The sequence below is a fragment of the Sciurus carolinensis genome, chromosome 6 (genome assembly GCF_902686445.1).
Source record: "Sciurus carolinensis chromosome 6, mSciCar1.2, whole genome shotgun sequence".
Classification (NCBI taxonomy): Eukaryota; Metazoa; Chordata; class Mammalia; order Rodentia; family Sciuridae; genus Sciurus; species Sciurus carolinensis.
In genome coordinates this window covers 146,314,059-146,329,189 of record NC_062218.1, presented here as the reverse complement: position 1 = coordinate 146,329,189, position 15,131 = coordinate 146,314,059, and the positions used below count along the sequence as shown (strand labels likewise).

General features: G+C 49.9%; 1 protein-coding gene across 4 annotated transcripts in view; it reads left to right on the top strand.

Moving 5' to 3' along the window:
- Positions 1 to 13,990, top strand: part of Adam19 (ADAM metallopeptidase domain 19) — an 83,973-nt gene extending 69,983 nt beyond the window's left edge. For 3 of the 4 annotated variants that reach the window (XM_047555732.1, XM_047555734.1, XM_047555733.1), the window contains 8 exons: positions 1,235 to 1,439; positions 2,343 to 2,420; positions 2,516 to 2,624; positions 3,594 to 3,738; positions 4,558 to 4,642; positions 4,952 to 5,176; positions 9,569 to 9,721; positions 10,389 to 13,990. In XM_047555732.1, the coding sequence (XP_047411688.1) occupies positions 1,235 to 1,439; positions 2,343 to 2,420; positions 2,516 to 2,624; positions 3,594 to 3,738; positions 4,558 to 4,642; positions 4,952 to 5,176; positions 9,569 to 9,721; positions 10,389 to 10,442 (1,054 nt within the window). In that variant the 3' untranslated portion in view covers positions 10,443 to 13,990. The remainder of the gene's footprint in view (positions 1 to 1,234; positions 1,440 to 2,342; positions 2,421 to 2,515; positions 2,625 to 3,593; positions 3,739 to 4,557; positions 4,643 to 4,951; positions 5,177 to 9,568; positions 9,722 to 10,388) is intronic. The other variant, XR_007109113.1, reaches the window with a different exon arrangement.
- The last annotated feature ends 1,141 nt before the right edge of the window (positions 13,991 to 15,131 follow it).

The window sequence follows — 15,131 nt, the reverse complement described above, 5'->3', positions numbered from 1 at the left end:
GCCCCAGAGCTGGGCCTCTCCCTAAGCCACTCACGTCTCTATTCTTGGCCTGCTGTTTGACAATGTGCCAGTCAGCCCTATGGAAGTCAGAGGGAGGGCTGGGTGGCAAAGCTTGGTGGAAAGCTGATCAGGCTTCCTCTTGAGCCTGTCTTATCATAGGAGGGAAGTGGCTTTCTTAGATCATTTTTGCTGAGTGCAGTTCTATCCTTATTTGAGTGACTCATCATCATTCATTTATTCCAACTTAACATTCACTCACTCACCCATCTACCAACCCATCTACCCATCCACCCATGTACCCATCCATCCATCCATTCATCCACCCAGCTATCCACCCATCCATTCATCCATCCAACCACCTGGATCCATCCATCCATCCATCCATCCATCCATCCATCCATCGACCCACCCACATGCCCAGCCATTATCTATTGAAGGTTTACCATGCAAAAGATACTGTGCTGAGAGTGTGGAGCTTTTAATTAGCAATACAGCCTGATGATGAGAATATGGAGACAGACACCACCTGCCTCAGTGGTCCTGAGTGGTTTTCCAAAGAAATTATACCCAGGCAGAGTTACAGAGTGATTATCTAAACCAACAGGGTGAGGGGTGGTGCTGGTGTGTAGAAGAGCGTTCTAGAACAGACAGCAGTTTGGTACACTGAGGTATAATTTAGAGGTGTGAATGAGAAGAGAAGCGAGCTTATACAGTTAAGCAGGAACTAGATCGTGAAAAGTTCAGACTTTGGCCTGAGAGCAGAGAGAAGGTAAACTCCTACGAGGTGAGACTGCAGGACGGGGAGGAAAGGAGGTGCTGTGTGCAGGGTGGGTGGGTAGGATGGAGGGTTGGCAGGGCTTGGAAACTGCTTGAGCCCAGGAGCAGGGAAGAGTGGGGAGTCAGAAATGTCCCCAGGCTTCTGGCTGGAGCACTAGGTGGATGGTGGCCTAAAGAGCAGAAGGGAACAGATTGCTCAGGTCAGGCAGTTGTCCTTGGAGTTAGGACTTTCCAGACATCTTCTCCGACCTAGATCTGCTCAGGGATGAAGAGCCTGCTCCCTTGCCCTGGTGGCTGTCCCCTGGTGGGGCCTTAGAGCACACTCACTGCCCGGGTCTTTGCCCCACCCCACCCAAGCCTGCTGTCCTGGCCAAGGAAGACTGAAGCGCTGCGATACCCTGGCTCTTTCCCAGCCTGATTCCATCTCCTTTCCTCCCTCCCTCTCTCTGGGGCCCAGGGATGCCAAGTGTGGGAAGATCCAGTGTCAGAGCTCTGAGGCCCGGCCCCTGGAGTCCAACGCAGTACCTATCGACACCACCATCATCATGAACGGAAGGCAGATCCGATGTCGGGGCACCCACGTCTACAGAGGTCCCGAGGAAGAGGGTGACATGCTGGATCCAGGCCTGGTGATGACCGGGACCAAGTGCGGCTACAATCATGTGAGTCCCTCTCCCCAGGCTCACCCAGGACCCAGGCTGCAGAGGAGAGGTTGAGAAGGGGGGGCTCTGAAGGGAGAGCCTCCCAGCTCCTCAGTCTCCGTGGCTTATAAAAGTTCATGTGGCAATAACACCAGACTGTCAGGGGCCTGGTATAGTGATAAGTCCTGCACACAATAGCAATAGACTGTCTCTCGTGGTCTAAGGATTAAGTGAGAGTGTGGCAAACACACTGAGGTGGACCAGCTATTATCATTTTTATCCTTATCATTGTTATTACATGAAGTAAAAATGGACTAAGTCAGGGAAGCTTGGGGAAAAAAATGTCACAGAATTAATTATGATAAGAAATTCATAAGACACTTTGAAGCACAGGGCAGAGTTCCTAGGCTGCCGTCAGAATTGTTACACATAATATTAAAACTAGCACCTATTAATAGACAAATAATTAATATAATATACACATATCAATATAATAGTAATATGGAAGAAGGGCTGGTTTTGTGGCTCAGTGGTAGAGTACTTGCCTAGCACGCGTGAGGCACTGGGTTGGATCCTCAGCACCACATAAAAATAAATAAATAAAATAAAGCCTTTGTGTCCATCTACAGCTAAAAAAAAATATTTAAAAAGTACGGATGTGGAATAATATAAGTGTTAAATGTAGTTTTTTAACAGCATAATAGGTGCGTTCTCCTCCCTAATCATAAAGGTAGTGGCGGAATTCAGTTAACTCCTGTTCTACCCCGGGCTTTTTCGGCTCTGTTGATTTCTTACAGTAGTAACCTGAAGTGGGCTGCCTTTTTGGGTTCCCGTATGTTCTAAGTGCAAGACCCACATCCCATGTCCTAATCCCGATCAGTGTCCCCTCTGCCGTGCTGACGACTGTGCTTGCTCTCCCTGCAGATCTGCTTCGAAGGGCAGTGCAGGAACACCTCCTTCTTTGAGACCGAGGGCTGCGGGAAGAAGTGCAATGGTCATGGGGTGCGTCCTCCTCGGGGCTGGATTTGTGGGGATCAGCCTGGTGGGAGGCTGGGGTTCCCTGGGGAGCTGACACCTCTGCCCGCCCCTCATCCCAGGTCTGCAACAACAACCAGAACTGCCACTGCTTCCGGGGCTGGGCACCCCCCTTCTGCAACTCTCCAGGCCAAGGGGGCAGCATCGACAGTGGGCCCATGCCCCCCGAGAGTGAGTCCCCTGAATGCTTGTGACAGGGGTGGGCATCCTGGGGACGGCCAGCATGTTGCAGTGTGCGCATTGAGTCTGATTCATACTCCTGATTTTGTAGATGAGGGAACCAAGATAAAGGCGCAGCAGGGGAGACTGAGGCCAGCAACTGTTTTGAGGACTGGGCTGTCACTCTCTTTTACTGAGGCGTTAATCCCGTTTAGTAGAATGAGATAAAGAGAGACGATAGGTCATTGAATAGTCACATCCTTTTTTGGTGGGATGGGGTGGTGACTAATCCTATTTTGGGTACTTAAAATAAACATTACCGTGGGGTACATTCTGGTGGTTTAGACTTCTTTGGATAAACAAAGGTTAAAGTGGGAAACTGGACACTCAGAACTCATAGCTTTTTCAGTAGAAAATCTCAGGGACTCTACCCTGTGGCTTCCAAATATTTTCCTTTCATAGTAGCAAGGTGCTGTTTTCAAGAGTAAAATCTTTCAAGGAAGAAACTCCAGTATATAAATCTGATAAAAGTAGTGTTTCATTGGTGTAAATATACTTTGTACATTTAAAATTTCTAATTCATGAGAAAGTTGAGACAGTTTTGATGAAACCTAAGGTGAAATTGAGGATGAAGGGTAGGCATTCTAGTCTTAAATCAGTCTGTCAGTGTTTTATGCTGGTTGTCCAGGAAAATCATGGTTCAGGCTGGAAACTAGTGGCAAATAGGGCTTGATCTGCTTGCCTCAAAAGAGAATCTCTTCAATTAAGCCAAAGTGCCCCTGGCAGATTTATATTATAAGGTCTGCATGAAGCAAGTTGATTGACTATTTAAGCTAATATTAATGGCGTCCCAGGAGATTTATAAGCTAAAATAAGCAATGCCAATGAAATGCCAATCATATCTGAGGAAGAATCAGGAAGACATTGTTTTGCAGTAGCTCAAGCAGCTTCTCACTCTCTCGCGGGCTCTCTTTCTGGAAGGTGCTGGTCCTGTGATAGCGGGAGTGTTTTCAGCCCTCTTCCTGCTGGCGGTCCTCATGCTAATGTACTACTGCTGCAAACAGAACAACAAGCTGGGCCAGCTCAAGCCCTCCACCCTCCCCTTCAAGCTGAGGCAGCAGTTCAGGTAGGGCAGGGTACCACCAGCGACTTGGGGTTCCCTTCTGGATCACAAAGTTCTCTGTAAGCAATGTGCGTCAGAGGGTGGTGGTGCTGGTGGGTCTGATTCAGGGAAGATGAAGGTAGAGCTTGTGCTGCCGTCTCTCTTGTGTCATGCGCTGTGACCATGCCAGACCTTACTAGCTGCTCTCACTGTAATAGTCCCTACTGAGCCTGGTCATCACATCCGAATTCTCTGCGGAATGCCTCCAAAAATTGAAGTTGGAAGATGAAATAAAATCATTTGCCATCCTGTATCTAATTGATTTGTCCCCCATTCTAAAGAGCAGGAAACTGAGGTGTCAGAGGAGAAATGACTGGCCCAAGCCCAAGTCATTAAAGGGGTGGCTAGACATCGACCCAAGGAGGAATTTTTTTTAAGTGATGCCTTCCTTGGAATACTGTAATGTACATTCTGAGTCCCCTATTAAATCACACTTGTGCTGGAAGGAATTTTTAACCCCAGATCTTTCTACACCCATGCCAGAGGGGAATTGATTGACATTCTTGTGTCTCCTTAGGGAGCAAAGATCTTCAGAAGGTGAAGATAAGGTGCTTAGAAAGCTCTGTTTTGTGAAAGGCCAACTTTCTTTGCTTAGGAGTTCTCCATTGGCCATGCCAAATGTCCTTACCTAGGGAGACAGAATTTGAGAGTGGGCCAGTCCCACTTCCTCACAGCAGACTTGGGAAGATTTAGCAGTGGGCTGGCCATGCTTGGGTGAGAGGGACTGTGTCTCTGGCCCTTGCTGAACATCCCCTCTTCTCCTCCTCTATTCCTTGTTTCTAGCTGTCCCTTCAGGGTGTCTCAGAACAGTGGAACTGGTCACGCCAACCCAACTTTCAAGTTGCAGACACCCCAGGGCAAGCGAAAGGTAAGAGTTTGGAGCTGTTGAGTTTTGCTACTTCTCCTTTATCCCTGGGGACCCTGTTGGATTTTCCTAAGGGTCTCTATAGGCCCATGGGACTGGTAATAAAAGCCATCTTAAAGACTTGAGAGACAAAGCAATTGGTTTTGATGTCCACTAATGGCTTTCAAGTTTGTGTCTGACCTCTAGAAACCTAGGGTTGTAACAAGTCAGCATATCTGTCTATCTCTGGGCTCTGATTATCTCAATGAGATGCCCACACAGGGCACCCCTGAGTTTTTAAATGCATTAAGGATCCTCGTCTTGTGCCTACAGGTGACCAACACCCCTGAAACCTTGAGAAAGCCCTCCCAGCCTCCTCCCCGGCCTCCTCCAGACTATCTGCATGGTGGGTCCCCACCTGCACCATTGCCAGTACACCTGAACAGGGCTACCAGAAACTCCCCAGGGACTGGGTTTCAAGTAGAGAGAAAAGAATCAACCAGGAGGCCTCCCCCAAGTCGGCCTGTGCCCCCTGCACCAAATTGCATTCTCTCCCAGGTAAGTGGATTCTTAGTAGCTTTGGTCTGGACCATGGCCCATAAAAGGCCATTGGAGATTTGCAGCATTGGATGAGGGAAGATGGACTTGGAATTGATTGCCCTTCCAAAAATCTGGTGAATCCAGGGGGCTTGGAGAGGGTTAGAACAGTGAGCACAGGGAAATATACTCCCTAGACAGCCCCTCAACCAGGGCATTTCCTCCCTGCCTGGCCTATTTTATGACAAGCCACTACCTACCTTCTACCCAGAATTAACTCCTGTTGGTCCCCGGTGCACTTCTCCTCTCTGCCTGATCCACTCCTTCTGTCCTCTGTCTGGCCAGCTCCCTTTGGCCCTTGGGTGTTCTTTTAGATGCCACTCTGCCCAGTTTTCCCCTGTCCCCTGGGTCTGAGCTTGGTGCTTTTGTACTCACTTCATAGTACCTGACACCCCAAATTGTATCTGTCACTATCACCCCCTTGTTGGAGAGTCTGTGTACCCCAGTGCCTTGCTCATGGCACAAGAGATGGGAGAGTATTAGGTTACTAGGACTGCCGTAACAAAACACCACAGAATGGGTGGCTGGAAGGATGGACATTTATTTTCTCAAAGTTCCAGAGACTGAAGTCCAAGATGAAGATTCTGGCAGGGTTGTCTTCTCTTGAGGCCTCCCTCCTTGACTGGCAGACAGCACCCTCCCTCGGTGTCCACACCGGGCCTTTCCTCTGCATCCCTGGTATCTCTGTATCTTTATTTCCTCTTACAAGGACACCAGATTGGATGAGAGCCCACCCTAATGGCCTTGTTTTAATTTAATCACCTCTTTAAAGACCTCAGCTCCAAATATGGTCACATTCTGAGGTACTGGGGGTTAGGAATTCAACATTTGAATTTTTTTTTTTTTTGAAGGGAGTAATGAACAATTCAACATGCAGTGGAAAGAGAAAGGAGTGAGGGAGAGGAAGCAACCCCGTAGAGATAAGGGGGAAGGGAGAGAGGGAGCAGGTAGGCTGTTTAGAACGTTGTTCCTACAAACCCGCACTGGAGGCTTGTTCCAGGAACGCAGGCCTGCGTCACCCTGTGCCACCCCGAGGCACTGAGGGTCAGGAGGTGTCTAGGTCAGGAGGTGTCAGCGATAGCAGGAGTCCAGCTGGGTGGGTGCCCTGCTCTGGCCCCCTTGCTATAACCAGAAGGAAGTGACCCAGCCAGTGGCAGGTGTCCCAACACTCAGATCCCAAGCTTGGCCTCTCCTGGACCTGAGGCCCAGCTGGGGGTTTCTCCAAGGGAGGCAGTGGGGGCAGCTGCTCTGAGGGGAAGCTACGGGGATAAAATGTGACCAGCTGTCTCCCCCTTCAGAGCCATTCCAAGAGGTGAGTTATTTCTACCCTCCTTTCTCACCCGGTTGCTAAGCCTCACAGGGCCTGTGAGTGCAGGAGCCAGGACTTGAACCAGGTCTCCCACTCCCCATCCTGGGGCACTTACCCTGTCTAGTCTCAGGTCAGACATGAGCTGCACCTTCCTCTCTGGGCCGCGTGGGCCCCCTGGAGAGGCAGGGAGGGGCTGAACACTCAGGACCTCTTCTGTGCTTCCCACTCCTGTGCTTCTGCCTGGGTACGGGCCATCGTGAGCCAGCAGTTGCCCTTCCACTGGGGAGGAGGCTCTGGGATGCATGTAGCTGTGACAGTGGTGAGCGCTGTGTAGGAGGGGTACAGGGTGCTCCAAAAGGCCTCCCTGGGCCAGGCAGGGTGGCACATGCCTCTAACCCCAGCGGCTTGGGAGGCTGTGACAGGAGGATCACGTGTTCAAAATTAGCCTCAGCAAAAGTGAAGCACTAAGTGACTCAGTGAGAACCTGTCTCTGAATAAAATACAAAAACGGGCTGGGGATGTGGCTCAGTGGTTAGGCCCCCTGGGTTCAATTCCTGGTCCCCCCAAAAAAGAAAGACCCCCATGGGGAGGTAGCACTTGAGCTTGGGCATGAAGGAAAAGCAGGAGGTAGCTAGACTGTGAGGCTGGGGAGGAAAAGGGTTTCCTGGTCTAGGATCCGTTAGTAGGGAGACTGTGATGGCAGATGGCCCTAAGGTATGTATTGCACTTCAGTTAAAAAAAGAGTTGTAGGAACTGAGAGGGCCATTCTGATGGCAGATGAGCACACTGAAGGGTTGAAGGCTGTCCTCTTATCATAAAGATGGTGGTAGCCTGCACTGAGGTGGGAGTGGAAGAGTGGAGAGGATGAGAGATTGAGAGAAGGAAAGGGAAGCAGGACTTGAGGACCCCCTGCAGAGGGGGGTGGGCCTGGGATGACACCTGGTGTCTGCTTGTGCAGCCTGACTGCTGTAAGGAGGGGGACCCTGAGTCTGGGGCTGCTTCAGGAAGCAGTGCTGTGAGGCCCTGGCAGAGCCAAGCCGGGTCCTGTCAGCTGTGACCTGTGGCAGGTCACTGCCTCGGAGGCCTGGTGCAGACATTCTGGTAAGGCTCCTTGCCCAGAGAGCAACCCCTTAGTGGCTCATTTTGCATTTTCTCAACCTCAGTCAACATCTGAACCGCTGTCACTCTCCCTAGAAGGTCTCTCCCAGCCTCCAGCAGCTACTGCAGTTTGGGAAGGGAGGGCGATCGCCTTGTCCCCAGGGCAGGAGATAGTGGTTTTTCCTGTTCTCTGAGCTTATTTCTGCTCTCAGTTCTCTTCCAGCTTCATGCAGAACATCCTGGTCCTCTGTATTGTTCCTGGCCTCTCTGCATGCTTGGCTTCAGCCCATTTTTATGCCCGTTAGTGACCTTCTCAGCGAAGGAAGCAAATCAAGGAACTGGCTTCTCTTAAATGCTACCAGCTTTGGGGTGGTCCATTCTTTGTCCCTTTAAATTTTTTTTCCAGCTACTTAAGAAATACATATCTATTTCAAAAAACTTAACTAGTGCAGAAATACATATTACTTTCAAGAAATTTAGTGCACTTATTCATCTAATTTATGTTGAGTTCTTCCTGTATACCAGGCACTGTCCGGAAGCCTGAGATGTATCAGTGAACCCAACGGACAAGGACCCCTGGCCCTGATTCCATTCTAGCAGAGGGTAGAGAGACAGAAAATAGAAACCTACTTAATAAATAAATTGTATATATGTTGGAGGGGGTAAATGGCATGAAAAGAAAGAAATAAGTAGATTAGGATATGTTTTGAATTTAAATAAGGTAATTAGGGAAAAAAGTCTTGAGAAGGTGGCAAAGGGTAAAGGTAATGTTAACACATAAAAGAAAGAATCCCCATTCATTCTGCCACCTATAAACAGCCCATGTGAAAAAAAAAAAATCTTGTTTCTTCTTTTAAAAATTTTTATTTTTAGTTTCCTAGCAGTATACCTCTGTTCTTGGAAAACAATTGAATGTCCTCCTTGACCCCTGCCCCCGCCGATACCCCATCCTGGTGTAACCTGTTATCAGTGTGGTCTGTGCCCTTATTTGTATCTCTATTAGGTGGGGGTCATGGTGATCTGTTTTATATAAAGGATCCACTGCAGCTTGTACTTGAGACTCTTCTACTTAACAGTGATTCTTAAATAATCTTTCCACATCAGCCCATATCAACCTTTTACAATTTTTGTGTACCAGGGATTGAACCCAGGGGTGCTCAGCCACTGAGTCCAGTCGATTTTATTTTTTATTTAGAGACAAGTTCTCACTAAGTTGCTTAGGGCATCGCTAAGTTTCTGAGGCTGGCCTTGAACTTGTGATCCTCCTGCCTTGGCCTCCTGAGCTACTGGGATTACAGGCATGTGCCACTGCGCCCAGCTCAATCCACTTTTGGGTGCTGCATCGTTTATTTTACTTCATAATTTTAGTGATTTCTCAGTTGGTGGGAGTGCTGGTTATTTATGGTTCCTTTGCTGTGCAGCAAGAAACATCTTTATAATTTTCTTCTTTTTTTTTCCTTTTTTGGTATTGGGGGATGAACCCAGTGGCACTTAATTGCTGAGCCACATCCCCAGCATTTTTTATTTTTTATTTTGAGACAGGGTCTTACTAAGTTGCTTAAGGACTTGCTAAGTAGCTGAAGCTGGCTTTGAACTTATGATCCTCCTGCCTCAGCCTCCCTAGCCCCTGGGATTACAGTCATGGACCACCGTGTCCAGCTGATTACAATTTCTTTTCTATGCCCTATGTCCACATAGTTCTCTAACATGGATACTAGGAAATGGAATCCTCAGATCAAAGAAGGATCATTTCTAATTTTGATAGCTACTGCCAACTTGCTCTCCAAAAGGCGCTATGCATACACATACTCGTGATCGCTTTTAAAATGGGACCATACAGTTTATGCCTTTTTTAAATCTGATTTTTGATCTGTAAGATATCAGGAACATTTTCTTTCAAATGGCTCCCTCTGCCTTTCAAGTGAGGCTTACTTCTTTCTTTCCAGGATTTCTCTAGGCCTCGGCCACCCCAGAAGGCGCTCCCTGCGAACCCTGTGCCTGGCCGCAGGACCCTCCCCAGACCAGGCGGTGCCTCAGAGCTTAGGCCCTCTGCTGCCGGCCCTCAGCAGTCCCGGCCTCTGGCAGTACCTGCCTCAAAGGTGAGTCCACACAAGTCCCAGAGGCCACTGGGGGACAAGTGTGTGGTCAAGGAAAGAAACCAGTGCCTCCTTCTTGTCTGATGGAAAAGCCAGGGACACAAGCAAAAGCCAGGGACAGAAGCTTAGAATTTCTTGGCACCTGCTTGACTGTTCCTGAAGTTAGTGATGGGGGCTTGAGGTTCACGTTAAAGGTGGTGGTTAGGAGCCTGAGCTATGGTGACTTCTACCTGTGTCTGCACCAGACCTGTCGCATGGCCCTTTCCCAAATCTCCCTTCGCTCATCTGTAAAAGGGCAGTAATAAGCAGCAGCGACCAGCCCCCAAGGAGACTGTGAAGATCGGGCAGCTAGTGTGTATAAACCACCAGGTCTGTGGTGGGCTCGTGCCCCTGGCCTCTCCCCTTACCTCTCCTCTGGAGCTGATGTTCTCAGTTTGCCAGTCTTAGGAGTGTGAAAGGCACGAGCTGAGAAAGTGGGCCCCTCCTCTTGCCAGGGAAGCCCCAGCACACCTCCTGCACAGGCTGGTGGTCTGGGACTTCTGCCTTTCTTCTTAGCGGATGATGTATGTGCCCTTCCCATCTGTTAAAAGCAAGAGCACAGCTCCCCACGAATCCCCCACAGAGGCATTGAGTCGATTTCTTTCTCCTTGCCTCTTTCTTCTTTCCACAGTTTCCTGAATACCGATCACAGAGAGCTTTTGGGGTGACCAGCTCCAAAATCTAGACCCACCTAGAGGGTTCTTGCTTTCCTGGGGACTCTGGACACCACAGGATCCAGGACCACGGGATCTGGAAGAAGCATGTCTAGCCGCCTCTGAGCAGCTCCTGGCCTCCTCCTGGAACCACCACATCTCTGAAATTCTCCTTCTTGACTTACGCCTCCTCGGCTTCCTCGGAGGCCCAGAGGACTACTATCCAATGGCTTCTAAATGTTGTTTTGTGCAATATACAACCCTGGGTAGGGAGGGGAGAGCATGGCGGAGGGCGAGTGGCAGCTTCGCCCTCCGTTCTCCCAGTTCAGAGGTGCCCATGGAGAAGGACGCGGCCATCTGAGCTGGTGAGCCAGCTGGGAAAGTCATGCCCAGCCCCTCTGGCCGGGGCTTAGCTTGAAGAAGCTGTCCATCCAGGCCTATGACGAGGGTACGTGTGAGAGCTTTTCACTGCTTCTGCCTCCTGGGTGATCCTAGGCTGGACAGAGGCTGGGCCCTTACTCATCCCTTTTAGCTTTTAGGGATTGAGGAAGGGTCCAACCAGCCATTGCTGTGGCCCTACCCAGGGCTTAGTGACAGCTCCTGGCTATATGGCTGCATGTGACAAGCCAAGTCCTCTGCCCCCTCTCTCCCAAGCCTGAGTCCCCTGATTCACACGGGTCACGCCGACTCAGACAGGTACTATTTGTAGGCAATGTAGACAGCAGGGGGAGCACAGACCTGGGCCTCCTCTGAGCCGCGATGCCAAAGGTTGCCACTGGACTCTTGGTGATTCTTGGTTGCCCTCATGTCCTGTTCCGCACTCCACGCTTCTGCCTTCTCCTTCCCGCCTCAGACCCACTCTCTCACATGGTGCTTTGGTGAGTGGAGCCCCAGAAGTCCTGACTTTCTAGCGACCAGGTGCTTGTGACTTATGAGTCAGGGTCCTGCCTCATGGGGTGGCCACTGGATTCCTGCACTGGATCTCAAGAGTGTTGACCCAAGTGGACTTGGGGCATGGCTACGGGGGCCTGGCTTCGTTTTTCCTTGTGTTTGTGACCTCAACAGGGTGAGGGTCTTCCTCCATCCTCCCTCACCTACATCTAGGTGAGGTCCCCTGGGGGTGGCAGCGGTAGTAGTGAAGGGAGGGGCATCAGAGATCCTTGGGGAAGGCCGCTGTCAATCACTGCCGTGGAACAGTCTGAGCAGGGGCAGCCTCCCCTTCCTCCAGCCAGGCTTTTGGGTCTACTTCCTTTGTTCTCTCCTATGGTCGCTGCCCTTACCTGACCCTCACAGAAAGAGCTCTGAGCAGATGGGGGACGGAACTCCAAGGACTTCATCCCGTCTGGAGCCCAGGAGGAGGGCTGTGGGGTGCTCTGCTAGTAAGTCAATTTTTACAGTGTAGCTGGGGTGGTCTCTGAGAGATTGTCTCCCACCCCCAGAAAGGTGCTGGGTGGCTCTCCAGAGGGGAGCTGGCCTACTGTTCCCTCTTTCGAGGGTTTTCCAGGGACCTCCCACCTTCTTGCTCTTGAAAACCACAACGCAAGGAGGGGGCTGCGCTTTGGATTCCCCACCCACCATCTGAGGGCCTCCTTACAGTTCTCTGCAGGTAGTAGGTGCTGAGCTGATGTTCTTGGGTTTGCAGACAGGTAGGTGTGTGCAATGCACACCTGGGGACACACATGGGGTGGGCTTAGAAAGATCTCAGGAAAAAGCATTTCTCTTCCCTCAGGGTGGCTACAGTATTTGGGCCCTCCGTCCCTCATGTCCATTCCCCACCTTCTTACTGCCAGATGCAGGTAGGACACAGCCCTCCATTTAAGTATGCTACACCCAATGCCCGTGCCTCCAGACTGGGTCCCAGGAAAGGGACCCCCATCCCTCGCAAATCAACAACCAAACCCACGTCGCCTGGATGCTCCCATGGCTGGTGCAGCCCTTCTCCCCCACATCAGGAGGTAGGCCGCTCTGAAGTGACCATGCCACGGCCGTGGTGATGGCATGAGCCTTTCGAACCCCAAATCCACTGTCCTTGGAACCATAGTGGAAAGGCCCTGGTTCTTGTTCCCTTCCCTTTTGTTTTGTTTTCTTTTTTTTTTTTTAATACCATCTCCATCCCATAAAATTATACTGTGAACTGGAAGATGGTGGAATTGTTTTAATTTGATAGAAACCTTTGGCAGCCAGTTCTACTTACCATGTCATTCCTGGCTCTGGCCACGGAGCTGGGAGTCATTTTTCAGCAGGCCAGAGAGGCTGCCAGGGAGAAGAGGGCCAGTCAGCATCCCTGGGTCACCTCTGCCCGAAGCACTGCCGGGAGGTTTCCAGTACAAATATATCTGGATTTAGGGAAGGAGGGCTTTATCCGAAGGATTATCACAAGAGATGAGAATATTGCCATACGGAAGGGGGTTCCACTGCCGCAGGGAGCATGCTTAGACTGACGAACCCCAAATCCACAAGCAACCCATGGCCCAGGCAGAACAGGCCTTTTCTTTTATTAGAAGGAGTGGACATGGCTACATGGGAAGAACTGTGCTCAAGGGAGTCTCTGTCCCCGTCTTTTGGGGGAAGGACTGTGATAGAGAGGCTGTTCTGGCTCGGGCTGAGAGTAGGTGTGGTTCAGGGTCTGGTGGGGAGTTGGGAGGCTTCACTCCAGCTTGTTCTATTGGTCAACATGCTGGTTGTTCAGACAGAGAAGGATGTAAGTCTTCTTAGAAGTTAAACGAGTCTCCTGCCAGGTTTACGACCCTGGGATGTTTTCCTTGGGGGACTTGGAGCCATCTCTGAATGTAAACCTCAGGAAGATGCCCCCACTCCACCTCTATGGGAGTGTACTCAAGTGGCACTACCTGCTTGCTGTCGGTTCCTTTCCTCCATGTTGACGTCTGTCTGTAAGAGCGAAGCCCGGGCTGTGGAGATAGCTCAGTCGGTAGAGTGCTTGCCTTGCATGCACAAGGCCCTGGGTTCGATCCCCAGCACCGCAAAAAAGAGCAAAGCCCTTTCCTGTCCCGACTCTAAGACTCGCAGATCTCAAGGTCTGAGTGTTCTCTGCATTGCAGTTCCCCCTCCCCTATCGCAATAACCCCTCGTCACCCTTCAATAATCCTTTGCAATAAAGCCTCCCCTTAGGTCTGGCCTAATTTCTTCTTAGTTAACAGAGGGTATGGAAGACTTGCATTTCATAAAAATTGGGGACCAGTTCTAAAGCCAGTACATGTGTTAAATATGTGTATAACAGCTCTGCTGGGCACCCAGGCCAGCCAAGGGAATGCCAACTGGAAAGGGGCCCCCATCCCTAAGGAAGCCTGCTAAGGAGAAGTTCTGCAGAATCCAAGCCCAACTCCCCCAAAGCCACCCTCTGAACGTCCCCTCGCACCACCCACTGTGTGTACGTATGCGTTAGGGATCCAGGGCAATGTGAATTCTCTTTTTATTTGGGAGATGCTTAATGGGAACCAGATCCTCTTCTCTCTTATCCACCTATTAATTGTTTACAATATTTGTACATCTATGCAAAATACTTGAATGGGCCATGGTGCCTTTTTTTTTTTTTCCTTGTTTGTATTTAATTAAAACAAACTGTCATTTGGAATGTTATCTGGTTTGGTAACTCTTTGGTGTGTTTGTTTTAATGTCTCACTGCTTGGACCAGGTAGGATCCATGACATGAGCTCTCCTCAGAAAGAGTTCCCACAAAGACCATCAGTCCAGCCTACAAGGCCATTATGGTTGACCTCAAGTCACAGCAAAGCCGGGGTTTCCCATGACCAGGAGAGGGGACTGTTTTTCTTTGCACCCAGATAGAAGCTGGTCTAGTTTAACTGGGTCTTGGGTCATTAAAGACCTGAAGGACCTGGATTTTCTGTCACACTTCTTCTCCTCCTACACTTTAGAAGATGGCTGAGACCCTCATCTCACTGCTAGGGCTGATACTTTAGAGAGACACTTGCCCAAGGTCTCCTGGTTGGGTAGACAGGTGCAGCCAGGGCCAGGTTGCATGTGCTCATTCCAGAGCCCTGCAGAATAAACCAGCTCACAATCAATGCTTCCCAGTTCACAAAGGGATCTGCCCTCCTGCTCTCACTTGACCCCTACCTCAATCTTGAGGTTAACAGGTGGATTAATGATGGCAGTAAGTGGGGCAGTGTTCAATGAGGACTTAACACCTGCAAGACACTAAACACTACATTCTTTATCTCATTTAATCTTCACATCTCTCAGAAATCCTGAGAAAGGGTCTTTGACATCTGATGATACTTCTCTAAGCTCTCCTGGTTGTGAGGTCACCTAAGGACATTAAAGGCATCTAAACACAAATGCTCTCATGACTAACATTCAGCCTCATGAAATGAGTCCCCACCCAAACACCTCTGCCTGTTTTATAGGACACTGTCCACTCTTTTGGCCAGCCCTCTGGGTTGATAGTCATCTGTTGGCTAACAATAATACTTGGATGGACTGATCTGGGTTCAAATCCTGGCTCTGCCACTTACAAGATGTGTGAGCCAAGATAAACGTCAGAATTCTGAGTCTCCTTTTGTAAATAGGAAGACTATGGCTGTAGTTTGGATCTCAAATGTCCCCCAAAGCCCTCTGTGTTGGAGGTTTATTCCCCAGGGAGATGCTGTTGGGCAGTGGTAAAACTTTTATGAGATGGGGCCTATTGGGAAGGCCATCAAGGGTGTCCCAAAGGGAAATGGGACGCCAGCCTCTTCCTTGTT